Here is a 24,900-nt window from a genome sequence, read left to right as displayed (position 1 = left end):
AGAGATTTAAACAGAACAACGATTACTAATTAGAAGTAGAAAACGAGGAATTGTAAAGAAGAATGTCAGAGGATTTCGATATAAGCCAAAAGGAGAGTGGTTTTCCTTTGCTAAAGTAAAGAAACTTTGCTTCTTTTGATTCTGTAAACAAACGTTGGTTTTCACGAGACTCACCAGCGCATGCGCAACACTGACCTCATACGTCATCCGCTGCTAACATTTTTACAACAGTGAGCGCAAGCTAGATTAAAGTGATTCTTATGTTTTGAACATGGATATTTTTTTTTTTTTACAAAAACGCATCGATTCGATACAGGAGGCCTTTGTCACCCCCCAGAACTGTGTGAGACACTTTTTTTTTTTTTTTTTTTTTATGAAAGAGCACTTTTTATTTCACTTCTTTTGGACTGATGAATGCAACACCCGCTGACTGCAATGATAGAGCATGAAAGATCAAAGACCATTTTTAATATAAATCCGACTGGATTCATCTGAAAGAAGAAAGTCATATACGGGGTGAGTGAAATGCAGCCTAATTTTCGTTTTTGGGTGAACTAACCCTTTAACTTGAGAATCAAATTTGGTCTGTAACATTTGTGGTATCAGTACTTAAATTTAAAAAAAAAAAAAACCTAACAACTAGTTTCTTTAATTTTTCAATTTAAATTTATCAACAAGTTGAACTCATCAAACAGTTTTTGTAATAGCAAGAACACAAATTCATTCTATGAAATGCATGAACACCAAAGAAGAAAAAAGTTTATGCTAATTATACTATAGCGCCCCTTGTGTATACTAGTGGCAATTTCAGCATGCACCTGTGTGGCATTAGAAATTGAGTTTTGGTGCATCATAATGCATCAACACATGAAACCAAGGGTTTGTGTTTGTGTACTTTATTAAAAGTATGATTCAGGATTTAGAGAATGGCAAACATTAGCTGTACAGATGAGGTTAAATAAGAAATAAAAAACCTTCATGTAGTCGTAAAACTTTTAGTTAAATTAATAGCTAGCCATCTCAGAGGTGAAAGGCATGACTAATATAAACAGATAAACAAGACAACACAACAAAATTAGCACTGGATTAGAGACATGACTGTAAATGCCCAGGTAATAAAAATAAACTCAACCCACTTCCATTTCATAAGTCTACTATTGCATAAGTGTATTGTGTTATGAATGTCACATGCTTAAATTGCAAAACAGAATGTAATGAATTAGATAATAGTTTTCCTGGCAAATGGGAAAAAAAGACTAAATGACTGAAATATCTGTGTCCTGCTGTGCTGCTCAAAGCCTGCTGGGAAATCCTGTAGTGTTGATTGACACACACACACACACACACACACACACGTTTACTTAGCTATCTAAATGGGGACATTCTGTAGGCGTAATGGTTTTTATACTGAACAAACTGTATATTCTATCGCCCTACACAAACCCTAATCCTACCCCTTCAGGAAACATTCTGCATTTTTACAATTAAAAATAAACATAATAATATGTTAATATAATATAATAATATAATAAATAATTGTTCAATTTATTTTTATACCAGTTTTACCAATGAGGACATACCCAAATGGAGGTTTTTGGAGATTTTGTGAGGTTTAGCTCACTTTTGGGTACAAATTTGTCCCCAAAATATGCTTATGTACACACACACACACACACACACACACACACACACACAAACACACACACACACACTTTGTTTATATCAGTTATTACATTCTAAAAAAGATGGTTCTTTTAAGGTTCTTTATATATAGAACCAGTTCTATTTAGAACCATAGCATCCTGAAGAACTTCTTTTAATGCTGAAATGGTTCTTTGTGTCAGAGTTTAGGGTTCTTTTTTTCCCGCCTTTTTGTTTTTCAAATTTGTAACTGTCAAAGCACTTCATTAATGAGTTTCCGGAGTTCAGTGATCCAACTACAAACTGTCAACACACTCTCAACAGGTAAGTTATTTCATTCTTAAATTAAAATACAAATTTTACTTTAAAATTGTATCTGGTTTTCAAACAAACATGTTCTTTTCTCCTCTTTTTTTATCAGATGTAAGTGTGAGCAGCTCTGGCTCAGGATACTCCTCTTCTCCACAAAAGTAACAGAGACATTTAAATCCTAATCGATATTTTTAGAATTTTTTTTTTTTTTTGATAATTACTTATTTATCACTAAAAGAGGCTACACTCCAAAAAAGATGTCTCATTTGGCCATCTGATTTTCTGGAGTTCAGTTATCCAACTACACAGACTGTCAACACACTCACAGCAGGTAAATGATTTCTTTCTTAAAATGTCTATAACTTTACAAGGCGCCTGGCCCAGATGGTTTCGGGATTGAATTCTACAAAAGATTTGCACAGGTGCTCTCTCCTTTGCTGTTGAGGATGTTTAAGCATTCTTTTGACAGACATAAACTTCCCCAGTCCTTGTATGACGCAAATATTTCACTGATTCTTAAAAAAAACAAAGAAGAAACTGACCCATCGTCTTATCGACCCATATCTCTTTTGAACTCTGACCTTAAAATTTTTACTAAAATTCTGGCTAATAGATTAAATAACTGCATTGGGAAAATTATCCACCCCAACCAAACTGGTTTTATTCCTGGCCGTTTTTCTTTTTTTAATGTCAGGCGTTTAATGAATATATTATACACTAGATTTGAATCTAAGGCTAGTGTTGCAATTCTTGCCTTGGATGCAGAAAAGGCGTTTGACCAAATTGAGTGGGATTATATTTTAGCTGTGATTAGAGAATTTGATATGGGTGATGCTTTTGCCTCCTGGGTGAAGTTGTTATACCTCCATCCTTCGGCTTCAGTTCTCACCAATTTTAACAAGTCATCACAATTCCAATTGCACAGAGGCACTCGACAGGGCTGTCCTCTCTCGCCTTTGCTTTTTGCAATTGCAATCGAACCTCTCGCCCTTGCAATTAAAAATAACCCTTTAATTTCGCCCTTGAATTTAGGCCAAATCAGCCATCATATTTCCCTTTACGCAGATGACATTATTCTGTATCTAAGCAATCCTGAACAGTCTATTCCACCCTTATTAAATCTGTTGGAAACATTTGGTAAACTCTCCGGTTACTCAGTGAATTGGCAAAAAAGTGAATTCTTGGCTGTGACTAACAACATCGGTCCAATTTTTATGCGTAGTCTACCTTTTAAAATAGCCATAAACAGTTTGAAATATCTCGGAGTTAATATACCTAGAAACCCTAAGGATATATATAAGCTTAATTATTTAACAATGCTTGAAAACCTAAAGGACAATATAAAATGCTGGAGGACCTTACCACTATCAATGATGGGGCGTGTGAATGCTATTAAGTTGGTGACGTTACCCAGATTCTTGTATCTTTTCCAGAATTTGCCGATTTATTTACCCAAAAAGTTCTTCAAAACCTTAGATTCTATTGTGTTGCCTTTTGTCTGGGGCTTCAAAGCACATAGAATATCTAAATTACATGTGTGTAAGCCTAGGTCGCTAGGGGGGTTGGGTTTGCCAAATTTTCAACATTACTACTGGGCTGCTAATTGTAGAGCCTTAACTTATTGGCAGGACCCGCGCCCCGACAGTCCCTCATTTGACATCCCTTCATGGCTTATGATTGAGCATGGAGCCTCAAATTCGTCACTCTCCTCATTACTTTTTGCTAACCCAGCGTCTTTTAAAGCTGCAGTAGGATCCCATTTTATGATTAATAACTCTCTTAGGATATGGCTTCAGATTAGTAAAGCATTTAAATTGCCAAATACCTCTTTTCTTGCTCCTGTCTGTCGTAACCATGCCTTTAAACCTTCACTATTAGACCCAGTGTTCTCAGGTTGGGCAAGAAAAGGAATCCTTACCTTGAGAGATTTATATATTGACAATAATTTTGCCACATTCACTCAACTGTTCTATTAATGCCAGGCACCAACTTATTCAGTATAAGGTGTTACACAGATTACATTACTCAAGGGTTAAACTTAATTCTTTCTATCCTACTATCTCCCCTCTCTGCAACAAATGTGAATCTGGGGAGGGCTCTCTTGGTCATCTTTTCTGGGCATGCCCAAAACTGGGTGAATTCTGGTCAGAAGTTTTTCAGTTTCTTTCTGAAGCTTATACCTGTGAGCTTCCCTTAGATCCTGCGACTGCCGTTCTTGGCTGGTCGGCCTCCTTGCGGCGCCTTAATAATGCCACCCGATTGCCTATTCAGTATGGTTTGATGATTGCCAAAAAATCTATACTCTGCATGTGGAAGAAAAATTCGAAGCCACTATTCAAGATCTGGTTGTTAGAACTTTCCTCCACTCTGCATGTGGAAACACTGAGATATAGTATTTCTGGAAATTTAGATAAATTTGAAGCCTCCTGGAGGCCTCTTTTCAACCACTTGTTAAAAATCAATAATGATGAGGCTATTTAAAATGTATTTCTATTCATTTATTTTTTTATTAGAATTTTATTGTCATTTCCGTTGACTTCTGTCTTCAATGTTAAGATACCTATGTATATCTCTTGTGGTTCAGTTGTACAATCTCACCTGGGCTATAATGTCACACTAGCCAAAAATCTGTTCTGACCTTCCTTGCCTGTGCCTGGTAATGTGGTTATCTGCAAACTTGAATCTAACTGAAGGAGGTTTTTTTTTTTTTTTTTTGTGTAGTTGTGTTTGGTTCTGTCCTGTGGTTGTACTGTCTATTTGTTTGAAAATCTGAAAATGATACAATAAATATAATGTATATATATATATATATAAAAAAAAAAAGTCTATAACTTTGAACTTGTTTTGACAACTAATTGTAAATGGGTTCTTTTCAGTTTAAGAGAACATGTAAGTGTGACCAGCCCTTGTTAAGTTAAGGATACTTCTCTCCTCTTCACCAATAAGTAACAAACATATTTAATTTATGGTCCTTTTTTTTGTTTTGTTTTTACAAAAACAAATGGAGGGAGACACATTGTAACTCTGAAATCAATTATGTATTTCAGATGCTGTCACATCCTACAACCAGAAAGAAACGGCCACTCAATCACACCAAAATACACATAATGACGAACTTACAGGCATCATAGAGGAATATGAAAATACAGAATTTCACTGGAACTTTGGTCTTCATTTCACTATTTCTTGTTTCTATTTTGTTTGACTTCTTTAAGTATTTATTTATGTTCAATGTCAATTGTCATTTATTAATGTACTCTGTTAATAACTGTTCTTAGAGCACTGTCATTTTTGGTACAAATACACGTCATTAAATTTTTTTTTAAACCCTAACAGACACTGTAGGATATTGTAATACCAATAAATAATGTATACAAATAGTATTAATAATAATGATATTAATATGTAAAAATACTAATATGAATGAAAATAAGATATCAATAAAAAATTTATTTATAACACCATTGAGGTTCTATATAGCATTTTCAATGCATGGTTTTTATGAAACCTTATAAAAGGGTTCCATTTAGCACTAAAAAAGGGTTCTGCTATTGTTACAAGCCGAAGAACCCTTTTCTGGTACTGTTTAGAACCATTTTTCTTAAGAATGTAGCACTTAATATTCCTCTCTCTCTCTCTTTGTCTCTCTCTCTTTCTCTGGATCTTTTAGTTGTCAAGATGGCCATGAAAAACCTTTTGAAAGAAGATGATATCAAGAAAGCCCTTAATCAATTCAAAGGTGGGTTCAGCAGTAAATAATAATTGGCATCACTTCACAATAATGTTCCGTTTCTTAATATTAGTTAATTACATTAGTTAAAGGTATAGTTCACCCAAAATTGAATCACCCTCATGTTGTTACAAACTTGAACAAGTTTTTTTTTTTTTTTTTTGTAATTACCGTTTTTTGTCGATTACCAGATCAGTCTATTTTAAAAACAACAATTAAACAAATAGACATGTGAAGCTTATATTTTCGTTAAAACACTTACATTAATTCTTCCACAAAAAAATAAACGTTTTTTATTTGAGCTTTTATAAAGTCAATTTTTTTAATTTTATTAGTGGGACTATTTATTTTGGCGGATGAATCTGGTTATGCAATGTATGATTCTTGTGGGTTCAGTTTACTTAAGTAACAGTTAAAATATGTTACTGTTCTCTTTCTGGTATCATGCTATGCTATGTTGTGTTTATAGTCAATATTGGGTATAATTAGCCTCATATGATGTAATTTGCCTTCTTTCGATTCAGTGTATTTAAACATGTTCTGCGTAATGTTTTTGCCTTACAGTCAGTCACATGCCATACTGTACATGTCTTTTTTTGTTCATTTTTACTAACTTGTTTTCTGCGGTCGGCGCAATGTCATCAGCTTAAGTGTACTTCTTTTAAACAGCTGTGGACAGCTTCGACCACAAGAAGTTCTTTGACGTGGTGGGACTGAAGGCTCTGTCTGCTGATAACGTGAAGTTGGTCTTCAAAGCTCTGGACGTGGACGCCAGTGGCTTCATCGAGGAGGAGGAGCTAAAGTGAGAAGCGGCTTCATGGTTTTATATTCGTGGCATCTCCCTGCGAATTAAATCCTTTGCGCAAGAGCCATAAATTTGTTTTATTCGCATGTCGTTTTGCCCGTCTTCAGAGCTGGTGTCTCATTCTGCCTTTATTGCTCTCTCCTGTTGGCCTCAAGGACGGAGAGGGGCCGAGAGCGATCCCGCTTTTGCATTGATTGACTCTTTATATCTCTTCTGGCAGCATCTTTGCTCCCTATTATTCATTATCAGTACATGACTGTCCTTCATTGGCCAACAGCAGGGAAGTGCTGGGTTGCCAGATTGAGAATTAGGCAAGAATTCTGCAGACTCATCAGGGAAGACCGATTGCTATTTCAGTGGTAATTGATATCTAATTAAGTAAATTAGTTAAGACACTGAACAATCCAAGGTATAAATTAGGACAGTTTGGGTGGTCTTAACATTTAATTTAAACTTAAAGGGATAGTTCACCAATGATTCTGTAATCATTTACTGACCCTCATGTTGTTCCAAACCTGTATGATATTTTTAAGAATGTTGCCAAACAGTCGATGGTAGCCTTTGACTTTCATAGTATTTTCCATACTATGGGAGTCAGTGACTACAGGCAACTATTTGGTTACAAACATACTTCAAAATTTGTGTGTGTTTGTGTGTGTGTGCAACAGAAGAAACAAACTCACACAGGTTTGAAACAACTCGTAGGTGTGCAAATGATTACAGAATTTTAGTTTTTATGTGAAATATCATCGTAAACTCCCTCAAAGTCAAAACAATTTGTTTATTTATTTTGCGGGGATCAATGTTTAACCCGCACATGAGAACAGTTTTCAAGAGTATTCGAATTATATTATCATACTTAGACACTCACAAATTAACCCATGGTTCACTCACCCTATAGCCAACCCAGGTGTAGAAGACATTCTTCTTTGAGACAAATTCAATCCGAGTTATATTAAATAATGTCCAGGCTAATCCATGCTTTATAATGGGGGTGGATGGTGGCCCAAAATTTCAAGTCCAAAAAATTTCACCAATCCATCATAAAAGAAGTCCACACGGCTCCGGGGGGTTAATAAAAGTCATTCTGAACCAACACTATACATTTATGAAAGAAAAATATCCATATATATACAACTTCATAAACCTTTATCTAACTTTGGTATGCTCGTTCACGAGAGAGTGGTGATCCAGTGGACGATGTAGGCGTAGCATAAGCTCTGGAGAGAATATGCTACAGTCTTGCGAGAAAAAAGTTTTGTTTACAGCAAAGGAAAACCAGTGTCTTCTTGGCTCATATGGAAATCCTCTGACATTTTGTGCTACTAATTTGTGACCGGTGTTTTAACTCTCTCCTCTTCTTCCGCGATCGTCACTTTTTGCCTACGTTTTATGTCTTCCGATGGATGGCACTGTCTCGTGAACGAGCGTACGACAGTTAGTGAAAGCTAGAGATAAATGTTTCAAAAGTTGTGAATATGGCAATTTTTTTTTTTTTGCACCGCGAATGCATCACTTCATTTCAGAAGGCCTTTATTATCCCCCGGAGCCGAGTGGACTTCTTTTATAGTGGATGGGTGCAATTTTTTGGACTTCATGGATGGCTTAAGGTTGAGTAAATCATGGGGTAAATTTCATTATCACTATAACAATATCCCTTTAACTGTTATGCCGAAGCTGTGACCTGGGTTGCCAGATTGTGCTTTATCCCTTTTCTTGGACAGGTTTGTGCTGAAGGGCTTTTCTGCAGATGGCAGAGATCTCACTGATAAGGAGACCAAAGCATTCCTCACTGCTGCCGACAAGGATGGAGATGGAAAAATTGGCATAGATGGTGAGAAAACTAGCGCTCTTAAAGGAGCAGTACCCCTAAAAATGATAGAACACTGTGCCTCATGTTTTTATTTATTTATTTTTAAGATAAGAAATTGCCTAGAATTACAAAAAATATAATCAAATCCACAATTACCTGCAATTTTCTTTTCAGAATTTGAAGCTTTGGTGCACGAGTAAATCGTCAATATTTGGCAACCCTTTTACACCACTACTCTCCTGTGAATACCTACAGCCAATCATAGTGTACGTCTCTACACATCCTGCCATGAGCCAGGAGCAGAAGCGCCTCCTTTAACCCTGTTTATTTATTTAACTTTTCTTTTTTACATACTCTGTATATTTTAGTTAGCTAACCATGTCTCTCATAAGAACCTAGAGATTCCTGTACTGCTTTGACCTCCCATCTCTTCTTTTTTGTTTATTTTGGCACATTTCTCTGTTTATGCCTCAAAATGCTCTTTTCTTCTTCTTATCTCACTCCATCTGTCATCCTTTCCCTTTTTTGCTTCTCTCTTGTGATAGAGCCACTGAACACGATGAATACATGAGGAGATGGATGAGACGAAATGAGAGAAAAAATATTTAAGAAAGATCAAATAAAGCCATGCGTTGAGAAAAAATAGTGTGTTTTTTATTTATTTCATTGACTCATCTAGTGCAGTGTTAATATAATATATTTATATATATATTTAGTATTAAAAAATGTGAAGAATAATTAAAGAACTTTTATTTACTAAAATTGGGGTTTACTTTTCCAGCTTGGGCTGTCAGTTAAATTAATTACATGACATGACAAATTATTAATAAAATAGACCATAAATGAGTGCACCAATGCATTAGGAAATGTATGCACAAATGAAACGTCATGCTTAATTGTGTTTTTGTGCATATTTTTCTTTTCAATAGGTCCCAGTAAATTAATTCATTGAACTGACAGCCCTAAAAAAAATCTGTAAATAATAACACTCAACTAGACAATCGCACAATAAATATACATGATTTGTTCCTTCGTAATAAATGAATAATAGTTCTTAAACAAAAAAAACTTTTGTAAAATTTGTTCTAAACCTATTAAAAACACTCACAAAAACATATACATATTATAAATATCAAATACACAACATTCAGACACATATGCACACATGAAAACAAATATAGTAATCAGACTTAACACCATAAAACAACACGATGAATTTATGAATTTAAAAGAGTCAAAACGTTTTTCGACTTGCAATTATGTTGATTATTTTAGTCCATTTAATATTTATGACCATTTTAACCCTCTCCCTTGTGTTGATGTGTAAATATGGAAACTTAGGTGTTCATCAATCTGATGTCATAAAGCTATTCTGTAACATTTGTCCTTTTTGGACAATGTTTTAATAGTATGCCTAATTCCATTTATCATAAAATAACCCCTTTAAAAGATTTAGGTCACCCGACTTAGCTGAAAGAAAATTTAAATAATGCTCTGAATGATGCTATACAGCTGGAAATAGCCATTCAAATTAAACACTAAGTTAGTTTACAAAGTGCCATTTAATTAAGTTTCTTTTCATTCTAATATTGAAGTTGACTTAAATTGTATACTTATCAACAAATTGAGACATTTAGTGCAGACTCTGAACCAGTCAGAGTGCAGGCGATGTTTTGCAATGACTGTCAGTGGATCCTTGGTGCCGATTTGTCGTTGGTGACTGTGGGACGGAGCTTCACTGTGGCAAAAGGATTTGATCCTCTAGGAAACAGGAAGATGAAACACAATTAAGCACATTTGACCCCAAATTGTAATGACTGTAATGATAAATAAATACTCATTACTGTAATTTTTTTTTTTTTTACAATAGTACTGCAATATTTTATTTAAATCAGTATTTTATTGAAATACTAGCGTGCCATTTTTAAACATACACACATATTTCACTGGAGAAATATATGCGCATAGTTTAATAAGTATTATTATTATTTATAAATTATTTGTCATAAGTTACAAACTTAACCTCGGTTCCCGGAGATATGTGAATGAGTACCGAGTCTGCTAAGACGCTATGGGAAAACTCCTTTTTCTTCAATGACTGAAGTCTTTTTAATAATGCAGTGTAACTACATGGCCATTGGTACATGCAGTAAATTAAAAAAGAACCAATGGCTCGGCAGCGGAGCTCATCATCTCATTAGAGACTGCCAATATGGGCGGGGCCGTCTGCCTATACTGTATAAGTGGGCTTGCCGCCATAGGATTCTATGGGCATCCAGTACAATCCCCCCGTGCTATGCTTAGAGGAACGACTCATACTTGCCTTAAGAACCACAAGGGGCACAAAGGGACCAAGTAATTTGCAGGGAAGCCCTGCAGGAGGAAATAAGGCAAAACTTGCAGAGGTCAGCCCAGCCATAAGTAAACTATCCAACAAAACCCCCCTACAGCCTCGGCACTTGGTGAGGGCCAAGAGCACAGGAAGGCATATAAAGAGTTGTTCCGACTGCCTGATTGGGGCGGAATGGTCGATATAGATCCTGAGAGCCCTAACGGGGCAGAGTAAATTCAACTCCTGGTCATCCTCTGAGGGAGGAAGCCCTGACAGAGTTATAACCTGTGCTCTGGATGGAGTGGAGAGCACCTTAGATATGTACCCAAGCCTTGGTTTCAGGACTACTTTAGAGTTGTTGGGCCTGAATTTCATGCAAAAGTGGCTCATAAAGAGCACATGTAGATCTCCCATCCACTTTACCGATGTTAACTCCAGTAGCAGAATGGTTTTTAACATCATGGAACGAAGGTCAACCGATTGTAGCAGCTCAAAGGTGGGGCTCTTTAGAGTCCTCGGGACTGTGAACAGATCCTATGTAGGGACTGTAGCGGGATGAGTCGGGTTAAGCCTCCTTGACACCTTTAAGAAGCGAACAACCAGGTTGTTCCTGCCCACAGATTGGCCAGCTAAAGGAGCATGATAAGCTGCTATGGCTGCTACATAGACCTTGAGCACAGAAGGGGAACTCTCCTTGTCGAACAGCTCTTGCAGGAAGGACAATATTAGCGGTATGTCACAGGAAGCTGTGTCTTCGCTGCGGGACGTGCACTAGGTAGAGAAGACCTACCATTTAAGGGCATAGAGGCATCTCATGGACAGTGCTCTAGCCTGAGAGACTGTATTTAACACACTCCCAGGGAGGTCCGCATGCTCCCATCGGGAGGCCAGATGTGCTGAGCCCATAGCTCAGCTGGGGGTGCCAAATCGTTCTGTTCGTCTGAGAGAGGAGGTCTCGTCCTAGGGGGAATGGGCCATGGAGCTGCTAAAAGCAGCTGGGACAGCTCAGCGAACCAGTGTTGGTTCCTCCAGAGAGGGGCTACCAAAAGAATAGGGAGACAGAGCGTTCTTGGCAAAATTGACCCTGAGACCCAGGCATTCCAAGTGGCTGAGGAGAAAGAACCTGTGAGAGAGTAGTTCGTCGCTTTGGATGTGAAAGTATGCTTCTTTCAGATCCAGAGAAAAGAACCAGTCCCATGGGCACACTTGCGAGAGGATCTGTTTCAAAGTAGTCATCCTGAATGCCCATTTCATAAGGGCACAGTTCAGTCATCTGAGATTGAGGATGGGTAAGAGACTGCCATCTCTTTTGGGGGGCTAGGAAAGAATGGCTGTAAAAGCCTGACTTGCTCTGACCTGGGGGAACTGTTTTTATGGCTCCTTTCACCAGTAATTTCACCACCTCGGAGCTCAGGACATGTGCGTCCTTGGTCTAAACCAATGTGGGAACCTCATTTTATTATCCCCAAAACCCAGTCTGACACTCCGGGGATGGCCTCCCAGGTCTCGGCCCATGTGGCAATGGGTTGGATTAATGACCTGATACTAATGATAAGCGGAAGAGGAAATCTACTCTCTTTTTGAAAATATTTGTGTTTTATTTTTCCCATTATAACAGCGGAGCTGATCAAAAACACACTGCCGTTCGCACCCAGAACTGAACGGGGTGCTTGGAGGCACAACAGAGGCTGCTTGGGGGTAGGTCCAGCTGTAGCTTTAATGCCACTAGACTGACCATGGACCTGTGTATCACCTGGGCCATGGCCTTGAAGGCACATAAACCCAGGTCATTCGTACTACACAGCTCTCTGAAAACTGAGAGGTCTGGGATGGACTTTGGCCTGTTAGGCCTGTAGGACCACCATAGAATGAAACGCCAAGGCTGCTTGTCCAGCAGATGCATAGCCTGTCCGGGTGGGTGACTTTTGCCTTCCAGGCAATAGCCATGAGCAGGCAAAGACACGCAGCCACAGACTCATCCAGGGGAGGCATCTTGTTGAACCTCTTCTCTTTGGTGCTGTTGACCCTCATGAGGGCGAAGGAAGAGAAGGCATGTAGGCGGGCTGAGTAGGGGGCGAGTCACGACTAAGTGAGTTCATTGGACTCATTCCCACCAAACAGTTGCTATCAGCCATTGAGGAATGCTGGTCTGGCTGGGAGAGAAGAGGACGGGGGAATCCTCTCTATGCTGAGAGAGTGAGGCATGCAGGGGTGGGGCTGGGGCCGGCGTGAGCATGCTCATCTCCGGGTGCAAAGTCCTCTGCCCCGTTGTTTTTACCTCGCAGGCTCCTGGAAGGAAAAAAATGGGAGGTTGCGAGGGGCAGGTCGCTTCTTGAAAAGAAAGATACCCGTGAGCTTAGAGAGGAGAGACTCATATCTTTGAAATAAGGACATTCTGTCTCCTTGAGCGCATCCTCAGCATTGGATTTCCCTAGGCATGAGATGCACTCGCCATGACCATCAGCGGCAAGCAGGGGAGCCGTGCACGAGCGACAGAAATGGGGCGGCATTTGCAACAATGCTGCTATATTATCTCTTTTAAATTCGCTCTTTCAGAGATCGCCGGATGGCGGCAGGGGATCCGCAAGACCCCTGCTGCGGGTATTGAAGGCGGCTGCGAGAGGTGGCGAAATATTCTATTGCGAAACTTCAAGTCTTGTAGTCTCATTGAAGATCGTCATTGTTGCTGATGATGAAGAAATCTGAGAATAATATAACAACATGCCTGCTATATAGCCAGGTGGCCCTGCCCGTATTGGAAGGCTCTTTCAGGCTTCGTCGCCATAGGCTTGTGCAGCTCTGCTGCCGAGCAATTGCTTAGTTTTTAATTTAGTGCATGAACCAATGGCCATGCAGTTACACTGCATTATAGACTTTTGCATTATTGACACACTGTTTTTCGTAATGAATGTTGTTCAGTTGCTTTGACGCAATGTATTTTGTTTAAAATGCTATATAAATAAAGGTGACTTGATTTGACTTGACATTATTAAAAAGGCTTCAGTCTTTAGAGTATCGATAGGGAACTAATTTCACATATTTCTTAGTTTCTGTTCTGTTTCTGTTTGAATTTTCTGTTGAAAATTAAAACTCAAAGACTCAAGGTGTGTAATACCTGGGAAAAAGTGGGTGCTCTGGTGGTTGTCCATGAGTGGTTGGCCTCTGCAAACACTGAACAGATTTTATTGTAATGCTCAAATTCACACAAAATACATATTACACATCACTAATAACCTCATCCAAGATAAAGTCGAATGAGAGCCTTGACAAGAAACTGAATCTGACTCAGAAAATTCTTTTGCAAATCATCATAGCACATTCAATGGAAATGATTCAATTTGGTGTCTGATGCCTTTTTAAAAGAATTCCCTATGTTTTCTTTGTGAGAGCTATAGATAATCTATTAAGCTAGTTTTAAACAGATAAGCTAGTTTTAAATACATCAAATATTTAACATCATCGTGAATTTCAAATTTTGCTGACATTTTAACCTTATAATGAAAGGAATTTCATACAAATACAGCCTCTGATGGAAAACTACAGCATAGATTCAACACTTACCTCAGAGGTTGATTCGGTCTTTCGCTCAGGGAGAGGAGAGTTTGGAAGGGGCGGAGCCGGAGGCGGGAGTTCATTATAATTTTTATGCTCTACTTTGCTCTCAAAATGAGACTCCGCCCTCCTGTCAGGGAGGGGAGATATTGGTCGAATATCAGCTGATCCACGGCGGAGCGGTGCGGCTGGAAGCGGAATCTCATTGTAGGTTTTCTGACTGTTTTTGACCTCGTTGTTAGACTCCGCCTTCTTTTCAGGGAGGGGAGAAACTGGACGAAGATCAGCCGACGCACGACGCATAGGTACCACTGGAGACGGGATGTCACTGTAGCCCTGGGTGTCTGAATATTCTGATTGGCTGGTCGGCTCCAGGAGGTTGTTCATGCTGTGGCTTCGGTGCGACGTGCTACTGAAAATGTCAAGACGTTAGCATAAAATTATATAAATTTAAGTACTCATATACTCAACGTTACCTTGAGCCCAAAGGTAGAAAGTCTTCAGTAGATCCCACATAGGCAGCAGGAAACCAGCCTTGACTAAAAGAAGAAAAAAACAAAAAAAACAATGGTAAAGCAATGGGAAGTGTGACCGCACCTTTAGCAATGATACTGATAGTAAACACTCTCACCGGAGGCTTGAGTCATGGCGTCCGTACAGCCAACCATTGCGTGGTTCTTGTATAAGCACAGTCACCATGTCACCACGGGCAAATGGCAGCAGGACTGGATTGGATGAAGCGGGATGGGACACAATGGTCCTCATTGAGCGCCCGCCACCTAGACCCAAAGACTCGCCCACAGAGCTGGAGCGGGAACGGCTAGGGAGAGGAGATGGAGCTGAGAAGAAATTAAGACAAAAAAGTCATTCTTAACAGGACATTAGGGTAAATCACACACTGACTTTTATGGAGTCAATATGGTGAGCAATCTCCAGACCTCTAGAGGGCACTCTGCCCAGCGGCTCACGGTCCATTTCTCTGTCTCCAGTCTGCAGCAGAGAGCCCAGAGAGCTCTTTAACTGCAAGAAACATAAAGACAGACCAGAATTTTAGGTTACAATGCTTCTAAACAGCACACAAAAGTGTGAAATATGACACACAATTGGCTTATCAGAGTAAATATAAAATGTTTACTAATGGACCCTTATCAAACTTTTAGAATAAGTTGAAATTATTAGAGTTCATTGAAGTAGCAATATGCAAACATCAGACTCTATTAGAATCAACTGAGAATATTAGAGTTTAACTATTGAGTTGTTGATAGATACATATAGGAAGATGTCCTATTAGTGGCTGTTTCTATGGGCAGCTAAAAGTAAGCTGTCTGCCATATTGGAACAGTCAAAACCAGTTCGTGAACACTCAAGAGCATGTTGCCTGTGTGTCTGCAACCCAACATATGCATGTATGAATATTTATATCTGCAATAGACTTACGAAGATGATTTTGCTAGACTAGCAGAATACAACAAGACAAAGCAGTTAGCTAACAAAACATTTAGAAGGTGGTATAGTTTAAAAACCTGTAATACTGAGTAAATATATATTAAAACCACAAACCAACACCTGTGAAAGTTTAAATTCAGGTGGTTTTTACCACCAGAGGCTGCGCAATGTTGTGGCAACTCGTTTATTATTGTGAGTGACAACACACTGACGTGTCTGGAGTGGTTGAATGTTGCATCTACCTATACACATCTATGGCGATGTTCGCTTAGCAACATGCTAATGACAGACGCTATTATAATAAGTATTGTGACATTAGCTTAGCAATGTGCTGAGACTGTTTGAGTTTGTTCAAGTATTACGATGGTAGCTTAGCAATATGCTAATGTCAGACTCAGATGAGATTGTTAGGTGTTGCTAAATCTTACATAAGGATGGTCAGCTACGGAAATAGCCAATAAAGCTTAGGATGGTTTTAGCTGTATTTCTTTTAGCAGGGTTATTAGGAAAGTAGAACATGTATTATACAATAATCCTAAAAACAACCCCCCCCCCCCCAAAAAAAGTATATATACACAGTGGCGCCCCCAGAAAATGTTAACAGGGGTGGCCAAATGAGGCCACAGTAAATTTTGGGGTGGCACATTAAAATAAAGGAAAAAAAATTAAGGGTTTGCAATATAGAGAAAAAGTTATATGTGTGAGCTCTAGGATTTTATCGATAACGATAATTACACTAATTTGCTGAGTGTTATTGTGCTGATATCTTATTTTTAATTGTGCTGACACCTGATTTTTTTTTTTTTACCTTTACACCATTGTTTCTAAAAGTGTGCACCATATTTTAGGTCAAATACTTGCATTTGGGCTGTTACCAAGCAAATGCAATCAGTATCAACAAAATTGATCTTTGCAATGCAGATAAAACAGAAGCTGCATCTGAAGTGCTATTCAGATGTTTTTACACACTGTTTAATGCAGCTCCGTGGAACATGGAATACTTTAACCTGCAGTTACAAATGCATAAATAATGTTTTGATATTTTAAAGATAAAACATTGAAAACTGATGTTTGAAATTATTAAAAAAATGAAAAGGTTCCATAAAATGTGAAATTAAAACCGCCAATAGGTGGCAGCGAGTCACTGTAAATAAGTGAGTCATTGCGATTGAACCGAATCATTTAAACGGTTTATTCATTCAGGAACGAAACACTTTAATGTTGCTCAGAGATGCAAAACTGTGGCTGCAGTAGCTGCTGCACTTTTTTTCACTTCTTAAACTATTTTGAATTGACATTCTGCATTTAAATTAATAGTACCCACTGCAAATAATCCTAGGGGTGGCCACAGGGGTGGCCAGAGTTTATACACGGCCACCCCTGGCCACCCCTTGGGGGCGCCCCTGTATATACAGTACAGACCAAAAGTTTGGACACAACTTCTTATTCATAGAGTTTTCTTTATTTTCATGACTATGAAAATTGTAGAGTCACACTGAAGGCATCAAGGGCTATTTGACCAAGAAGGAGAGTGATGGGGTGCTGCGCCAGATGACCTGGCCTCCACAGTCACCGGACCTGAACCCAATCGAGATGGTTTAGGGGTGAGCTGGACCGCAGACTGAAGGCAAAAGGGCCAACAAGTGCTAAGCATCTCTCGGGGAACTCCTTCAAGACTGTTGGAAGACCATTTCAGGTGACTACCTCTTGAAGCTCATCAAGAGAATGCCAAGAGTGTGCAAAGCAAGAGTGTAATCAAAGCAAAAGGTGGCTACTTTGAAGAACCTAGAATATGACATATTTTCAGTTGTTTCACACTTTTTTGTTATGTATATAATTCCATATATAATTCCACATGTGTTAATTCATAGTTTTGATGCCTTCAGTGTAAAACCTACAATTTTCATAGTCATGAAAATAAAGAAAGCTTTTTGAATGAGGTGTGTCCAAACTTTAGGTCTGTACTGTATATACTGTATGTATATATATATATATATATACATATATATATATATATATATATATATATATATATAGTATATTAAAAACACACAATTGTAGTTTAGCCACACAAACTTTTCTTTTTTTCCCCTTTTTTTTACTTTCTTAATTGCTTGTCTCCTAGTTATATGCAAAAAAGCACTCCAGCAAAAACAAGTTGTGTATTGCAAATGACATTTTACAACTAGAAATGATGCAAAACACAATTTCATGGCTTGTAAATTCACCCTAAATTGACAGATGTGATAAAAAGTTAATTTTGGATTCTGCACACCACGCAAAGCTACCCATCTGTTCTATTATGTGATTGTGGAAATGTCTGGGCTCGGCAGTTAGCCTAAAAGTGCATGGAAAAATAGGTCAATATGGAAAGATGAGCAGTTACTCTTCATTCCCATCATTCCAGTGTCACCTGAGCTTCTTGATCTGATGGAGTGGGTGTTCGAGGTCTGGAACTTCTGCTCTCACTGACTTTTTCTTTCCAACCATCTGCTCTCTGTTGGAGAGATACTCCCGTCTGTCAACACACGGAAAGATGGTTGTGCAATAAGCCGATAAGGTTTGGATGGAACTGGAAAGAGGATCTATATGACTGAGTGCACACTGGCTAATGAACTCCAGTGGAAAGCAGCTGTACCTTGTTGATAAGGTATAGTAGTGACTGTGTAAGTCCCCCATGTTTTTCAGCAAGGAAACGATATCTCCTTTCTTCCTCTTTGAGAATTTCATGCTGGCTCTGCCTCAGGTACTGCATGTACTCACTGCCCTCCTGCATACACACAAACACACGCACTGAGACACAGGCTCTGTTCCAAAACCTAGTGAGCTTCACTGTCTTCACTCACAGTGGCACTTGCCACATTGTGCAAAAAGTTGAAGTCGGCTTTGTCATATTGCCAAAGGTAGTTTTTGCATATGTAGCTTCAAATCTTCAGCTGTCACGGATAATCAATGACTTGCAGACATCTTGTCATAACAATCTGTAGGTGTGAGCAACCCCTAAGACAATTTTGTACAGTTATGTTTACACCTGAAATTCCCAGTGAAAAGTTTAAGACTTGTGTGGTTTCTGGCGATTACTAATAAAGTTCAACAGAGCAGTGGCATAATATGACTACAACCAATGGAAATGTAGGCAGTAAAGATTACGTGATCCACCTTTTGATAAAGATGCACGCCACAGTTGAATTTGCAACTAACAATACAACGACACGGTGACCTTCAATGACGTAATCACTGTCAGAGCGAACACATCTGATGAAATTCAATGCAATACTTTAGGAAAACTTTATAGACAAAGGGAACATAAAACTGACAACTTGGGTGACTTATCTATAAACCAAAATAACATCAACCCACAAATATGCATGTATGAACACTTATGAACTTACCAGTGAGTCTCTGAACACACCACGTCTCAGCTGTCGCTCCAGTGCTGCAGCCTGATTTCTCACTTCCAATTCATAAACTCTACGGCTGCCCTACATATATACAGACAATATATCAGCTAATACATATATATGTACATGTCTCAATACATAACACATGATTCAATACTCACTTCGATGTATTCCTCGTCCAGCTTCACATTCTTGTCCATGGCCTGCAGAACCTCTATGTGAAACCATTGGAACTGGAAGAAGATGGAAGCAATGAAGACGGTTTATGAATCCAATCAGACAATGAGACTTGAAGGAAAAACGGTTTACTTACCAGAAAAACCATAAAGATTGAAAAGACAGAAAAATGATTTATTTACCACACCCTCCACTTCAGCAGTGAGCTTCCGCTGGGTCTCTGATATCTGAATCAACACGTCACCTGGGGCAACAACAAATACATTAATTCAATAATCGATCATGAATACATATTTAAAGGTCCCGTTCTTCGTGATCCCATGTTTTAAACTTTAGTTAGTGTGTAATGTTGTCGTTAGAGTATAAAAAATATCTGTAAAATTCTAAAGCTCAAAGTTCAATGCCAAGCGAGATATTTTATTTAACAGAATTCGCCTACAAAAAATGACCCGTTTGGACTACATCCCTCTAGTTCCTGTAGTAATGATGTCACTAAAACAGTTTTTTGACTAACCTCCGCCCACATGAATACCCAAAAAGGGGGGCGTGGTCTTGTTGCGCTCAGACGGATAAGGAGGAAGAACTGTGTTTGTGTTTGTCGCCATGTCGTCGAAACGCTGTTATTTTCATCTCTGAGTCCAGTCACCTTTGTTTGGCCTTCCCAGGGACACTGCACTTGGAGATTAATGGTTACAATTTATGTTTAACTCGGTTTCCGAAAATTATAATGCACATGTAAAAGGACAGCTTCCTCAATCTCAATCAGTTTAATGCCGGATTCGCACAAATATTATTCTTGAAAGATGGAGCAGTTCCCTCTTTGTCTGGAGAAGGCGTTGTTTATGGACCACGACCGGTAAGTGTATTTTATTATTTAAGTTAGTGCGTTTAACAGTTTCTGTAACTTATTACACAAAGGGCAACGCTGTTTAGCTTTGTTAACTACCGTATTTTCCGGACTATAAGCACTTTTTTTCATAGTTTGGCTGGTCCTGCGACTTATAGTCAGGTGCGACTTATTTATCAAAATTAATTTGACATGAACCGAGAGAAATGAACCAAGAGAAAACAATACCTTCTCCAGCCACAAGAGGGCGCTCTATGCTGCTCAGTGCTCCTGTAGTCTACCACTGAGCAGCATAGAGTGCCCTCTCGCGGCTGTAGACGGTAATGTTTTTCTTGGTGCTTGGTTCTAAATAAATAAGACTTATAGTCCAGTGCGACTTATATATGTTTTTTTTCCTCGTCATGGCGTATTTTTGGACTGATGCGACTTATACTCAGGTGCGACTTATAGTCCGAAAAATACGGTAGATGTTAGGGCTGTGCAAAAAAATCGCATGCAATTTTCATGCGCATCTCGTCAGTAACAATGCTCCTGTGATTATAAGTACATCTCCAGCACATGCTCCTGCCCACTTGCTTCTCAAAACTACTCCAAAACTAGCCCAATCACGTTTCCAGGAGGGCAGCGTGCGCTCAGCTGCTGCCGAATCACAACACAGGAGCCGCTGGCACAATCAGAGTTCGTTACGTATTTCTGAAGGAGGGACTTTATAGAACAAGGAAGTCATCAGCCCGTTTTTATGACAGTGAAAACAGCGGTATACAGATAGGTGAATTGTGTGAAAAATTATGTTTTTTTTCACGCGAAACATGAACACGTTATATTGCACACTGTGAACACAATCAAAGCTTCAAAAAAGCACGAAAAACGGGACCTTTAATAAGTGCAGACATGGAATGGTGTTGATATCATGGGGATCTCCAGCTTTTGTGGTTGTGTCAGTTAATGCAGTCGAACCGTAATGAACTAAGAGACCAGAAATAAGCAACTGAATTTAATGATCATCTAGCATTAAAGGGATAGTTCACCAAAAATTAAGTCATCATTCACTCATTTTGGTTGTTCCAAACCTGTATGACTTTCTTTCAGCTGAAAAACACAAAATAAGATATTTTGAAGAATGTTTCAATTGTTTTTGTCCATATATTGAATGTCAATGGGGTCCAAAAAATATTATACATTCTTCGGACCCCACTGACTTTTAATTTATGTACAATATTTGTTTCAATGTATGAAACATATATCAAAAATATCTTCTTGTGTGTTCCTCAGAATAAAGAAAGTCATACAGGTTTAGAACAACATGAGGGTGAGCAAATTATGACAGAAGTTTCATTATTAATAACTTTTACTAAAAAAATATATTAAATATCACAGTGATTCAACTGAATTGGTAATAAGTCATGTAAATTAATTAACCAACCATTCGTATAATTATGCATATTTGTTAATAATAGTAAGGATTTATTATGATTAAAATACCTATAATTACTTATAGCTAATTATATAAATTCTGGAAATTTTGGAAAGTTTTAAAAGAAAAGTCTTAACATTTACCATGTAGCTCGTACAGTATGTTTTCATCTTTTATTAAGGTTATTATATGTGCATCGTAATGATGATTGTAATGTGCTGAGGTGAATCAATTAATTTAAAAGGGTAGAAGAATGAGACTATGCATTAATAATTTAAGTCTCAATGCTCACATGGACACCCGATCTCTAACACACACACACACACACACACACACACACACACACACACACACACACACACACACACACACAACACACACACAACACACACACACACACACACACACACACACACACACACACACACACACACACACACACACACACACACACACACACACACACACACACACACACACACACACACACACACCTGTCTTTTCCCGTTACATGCAGGTTTATAAACCTGTAGTTATTTTGAAAGATAAAGACCCTTGTTTAATTCATTCCATCTTAAAGCCTCTAAACCCTTCGTTCTGCTGTTCATCACAGCCACAGCGCTCTGTACATATGACTAGAACTAAAACTCATTAAATGGGCAGTGAGCCAAATGTCTCTCTTAGCCAAATCTTGTGTTTTATGACAGAGGAGAGGAAGCATCTGCCACTGGACACCATTTGTTGAAACATCTATTGCATGAAGTACAAACAAGCTCTGATACGGCCAGAAAGTATAGATTAAAAACTCAGTGGACATCTTGCTGCACAATCTGCCCAACTGGCATTGGTTTTGAGATGCGAAAACACACATTTTGAGTCTTACCAAGTGATCTGGATGATAACGTGTGGAGTGCTTGCTCGCCCATCTTAGCAAGAGCACTGAAGTAGGCCTCGCTTGTCAGAGCCAAAGCTTTGATACATACACACATACACAAAATATCATGAATTTAGGCATTTTTTTTCAGCATTTCATAATAACAGCTAAAACCAGACTTTGGTGGTTAGCTGCTTTTCTTTTCTTTAACTTGACCAGCTGACAAGTCCCCTCTAAAACCTTCAACAAACAGACTAGATAACTGTTTTATGTATATTTTAAAATATAAATTAACTAAAGAAAACACAAAACAAAAAGCTAATTAATAATATAATAATAATAATAATAATAATAATAATAAAAATTAACAATGAAAACAACGTTAATTTTCAACAAAATAAGAAAACACGTTTTAACAAAACAAATAGTAAAAAAAAATAAAATAAAAATATTTAACTTCTATCAACAATCAATTCAAAAAGTTCAATAGACTTTTAGGAGTCTTTGTGTTTGAAAACACACACATTATGCTCACCTTGAAATGCCTTGATGTAGCTGTTTCCTAAAGTAACCAGCTTTTGCAAGCCAGGATTAAACTGATCCATGAGGTTCTGAATAATCCAAAACAACACCATTATACTGTCAATAATAATGCTGGAGCATCATAAATATATGCTTCAAGATAACAAATAAAGGGGTTTATTTTGAAATAATCATTAGCTGTTCATTACACAACGATTTGCCAAATAAATTAACTACCGGACATGGACATTTTTAATTTGGCTGTTTTTTCTTTTCTTTTTTGCTCAAATAAATTTATATTATACAGTTTAGTGCTTTTTTAAAAATTTGCCAGCAGAATGTCATGATTGACCAATCAGAATCAAGTTTTCCAGAGAGCCATGTAATTACATCAATAATTAATGAGTGTTCTCCTTTGATCTCGGCTTAAATGAGACTATCAGAAGACTCACATTATAAACACTCAAGGTTGATCTATGTAGAAGGTCACTGTTCGCACCAGACATTCTGTTTCTGTTGGAAAACACACACAACACACGCCACACAAAACTACAACGAACATGTAAAATCAACTTCAGAGAACATTATCATAACATTTACAGGAAAACACTGAAGACATTGCTTTACATACCTGTGATAGTGAAAGTTTTCACACTGTAGTTATGCTGTGTGTGATGGCACACTCTCTTTATGTCTATAATGGGGATTTTCAGGTCTCTGTTGATGCCTATTATAGGACGAGAAAGGGTGAGTAAAAGAGAGAGAGCGAGGAGTCCACATCTGATACGACCTGGCGTTTTAAATTATTTACCTGTCCCATGACAGAACATGGAGAAGGGCGGCCATCTAACAGGCGGGCTGGAGACACACTTTAACTGAGAGAAGAGCTGTACTGACACTTTAGCTGGTTACACCTAATGAGACACTCAACCACAATCAGGATCATGGAAAACAACTAATTACTGCTAACTTTCATGCATCAATGTGACTTGACATTTTTACTGCAAAATTTTTGTGTAAAACATTAAATAAATGCATGAAGTAAAGCACTTATTTGTAAAGAAATATAAGTGTTGGGTGTTTACCTTTAATCAATATACAGTACTAATAAAAAAAACAAATCTCACATTTTGACAAATAAATCTCCAAGACTCTTCTAATTGTACAGTAAAAGTTTAGAAATAATAGTATAGGAAATAATAATAATACTAAATAGTTATATAATAATAAAAAATAATACAGTAGATACAGTGTAGGCTATGCTGATTGCTTTTATATTAGGTTGCATTAGTATTTATTTTTACTAAAATATCAGTAAAATCACATTTTATATATACAGAAAAAACATTATTTCACATATAGAAACCACAGAAATACTACCAGTTTTAATAATCATCTGTGCTTTTTTTATTTTAAGTTTACATCACTTCAGTAAAAGGGTTCGAATCAGTGCCACAGCAGCAGGTTATACAGTAGGTATAAAGTGAATAAATGCTTATTTTGGTCTCTGAACAACAGGGAAGTCCAGTGTCAAGTATAAGTTATCAAGTTTTTGAAGAAAAGTGAACTGTAAATATGTAAAATATCATTAAACCAAACAAAATCACAACAAGGCAAATGAGAATGCAAGAGGTTTTCAAGTTATACTTAATGCATGTTTGTTGCTAAATATGTATATTATACATTTTCTTAGATCATATTTTTTATACATCATAGCTATACTTCACAGATATTACCAGCGGCTGCTTTCAAATGTAAAAGTATGCAAGGTTATACATGACAAATACACAAATGACAGAGAGACATCACACAGAAACGTTATGAAGATAATTTCCAAGTGTAAGGATAAATGCATTACAATTAGTAAATGAAAGGAACTACTCAGTATTCAGTCACAGTGGTTATAGTTTGACCATTATCGTCGCAAGTCCAATAAACTTCCCGGAGAAAAAAAAAGTCAGTTTCCCTTCCAATGTCACACATGATATAATTAACAAAATTAACCTACATATCGATAAACAAGGAGAAAAACAC

The 24,900-nt window shown here is 37.8% G+C and overlaps 2 protein-coding genes across 6 annotated transcripts in view; one reads left to right on the top strand and one right to left on the bottom strand.

Annotated features, from left to right (window-relative positions):
- The window catches only part of LOC132131393 (parvalbumin-7), a 37,545-nt gene extending 28,601 nt beyond the window's left edge, over positions 1-8,944 (top strand). For 2 of the 3 annotated variants that reach the window (XM_059543406.1, XM_059543405.1), the window contains exons 2-5: positions 5,624-5,692; positions 6,353-6,485; positions 8,213-8,322; positions 8,476-8,944. In XM_059543406.1, coding sequence (XP_059399389.1) covers positions 5,632-5,692; positions 6,353-6,485; positions 8,213-8,322; positions 8,476-8,501 — 330 coding nt within the window. In that variant the 5' untranslated portion in view covers positions 5,624-5,631 and the 3' untranslated portion in view covers positions 8,502-8,944. The remainder of the gene's footprint in view (positions 1-5,623; positions 5,693-6,352; positions 6,486-8,212; positions 8,323-8,475) is intronic. The other variant, XM_059543407.1, reaches the window with a different exon arrangement.
- A 742-nt stretch (positions 8,945-9,686) lies between these two features.
- On the bottom strand, positions 9,687-23,855 carry LOC132131421 (brain-specific angiogenesis inhibitor 1-associated protein 2-like protein 2). Of its 3 annotated transcripts, none has more exons than XM_059543435.1 (15): positions 23,498-23,855; positions 23,319-23,379; positions 22,880-22,955; positions 22,354-22,440; positions 19,392-19,453; positions 19,194-19,265; positions 19,024-19,113; positions 18,270-18,401; positions 18,045-18,149; positions 15,124-15,205; positions 14,817-15,024; positions 14,662-14,724; positions 14,195-14,597; positions 13,749-13,804; positions 9,687-10,062 (listed from the first exon to the last, which is right to left on the bottom strand). In XM_059543435.1, exons 2-15 carry the CDS (start codon positions 23,370-23,372, stop codon positions 9,987-9,989), a joined length of 1,566 nt encoding a protein of 521 aa, XP_059399418.1. In that variant the 5' UTR covers positions 23,373-23,379; positions 23,498-23,855; the 3' UTR covers positions 9,687-9,986. The 3 variants fall into 3 exon arrangements, with proteins under 3 accessions (XP_059399418.1, XP_059399419.1, XP_059399420.1); XM_059543436.1 differs by having other exon boundaries at positions 14,195-14,594; XM_059543437.1 differs by having other exon boundaries at positions 15,124-15,175.
- Positions 23,856-24,900: the final 1,045 nt, after the last annotated feature.

This window comes from Carassius carassius, chromosome 48 (genome assembly GCF_963082965.1).
Source record: "Carassius carassius chromosome 48, fCarCar2.1, whole genome shotgun sequence".
NCBI classification, from domain to species: domain Eukaryota; kingdom Metazoa; phylum Chordata; class Actinopteri; order Cypriniformes; family Cyprinidae; genus Carassius; species Carassius carassius.
Note: the sequence above shows the minus strand (reverse complement) of the source record. Positions and strands in the feature narration are given on the sequence as shown.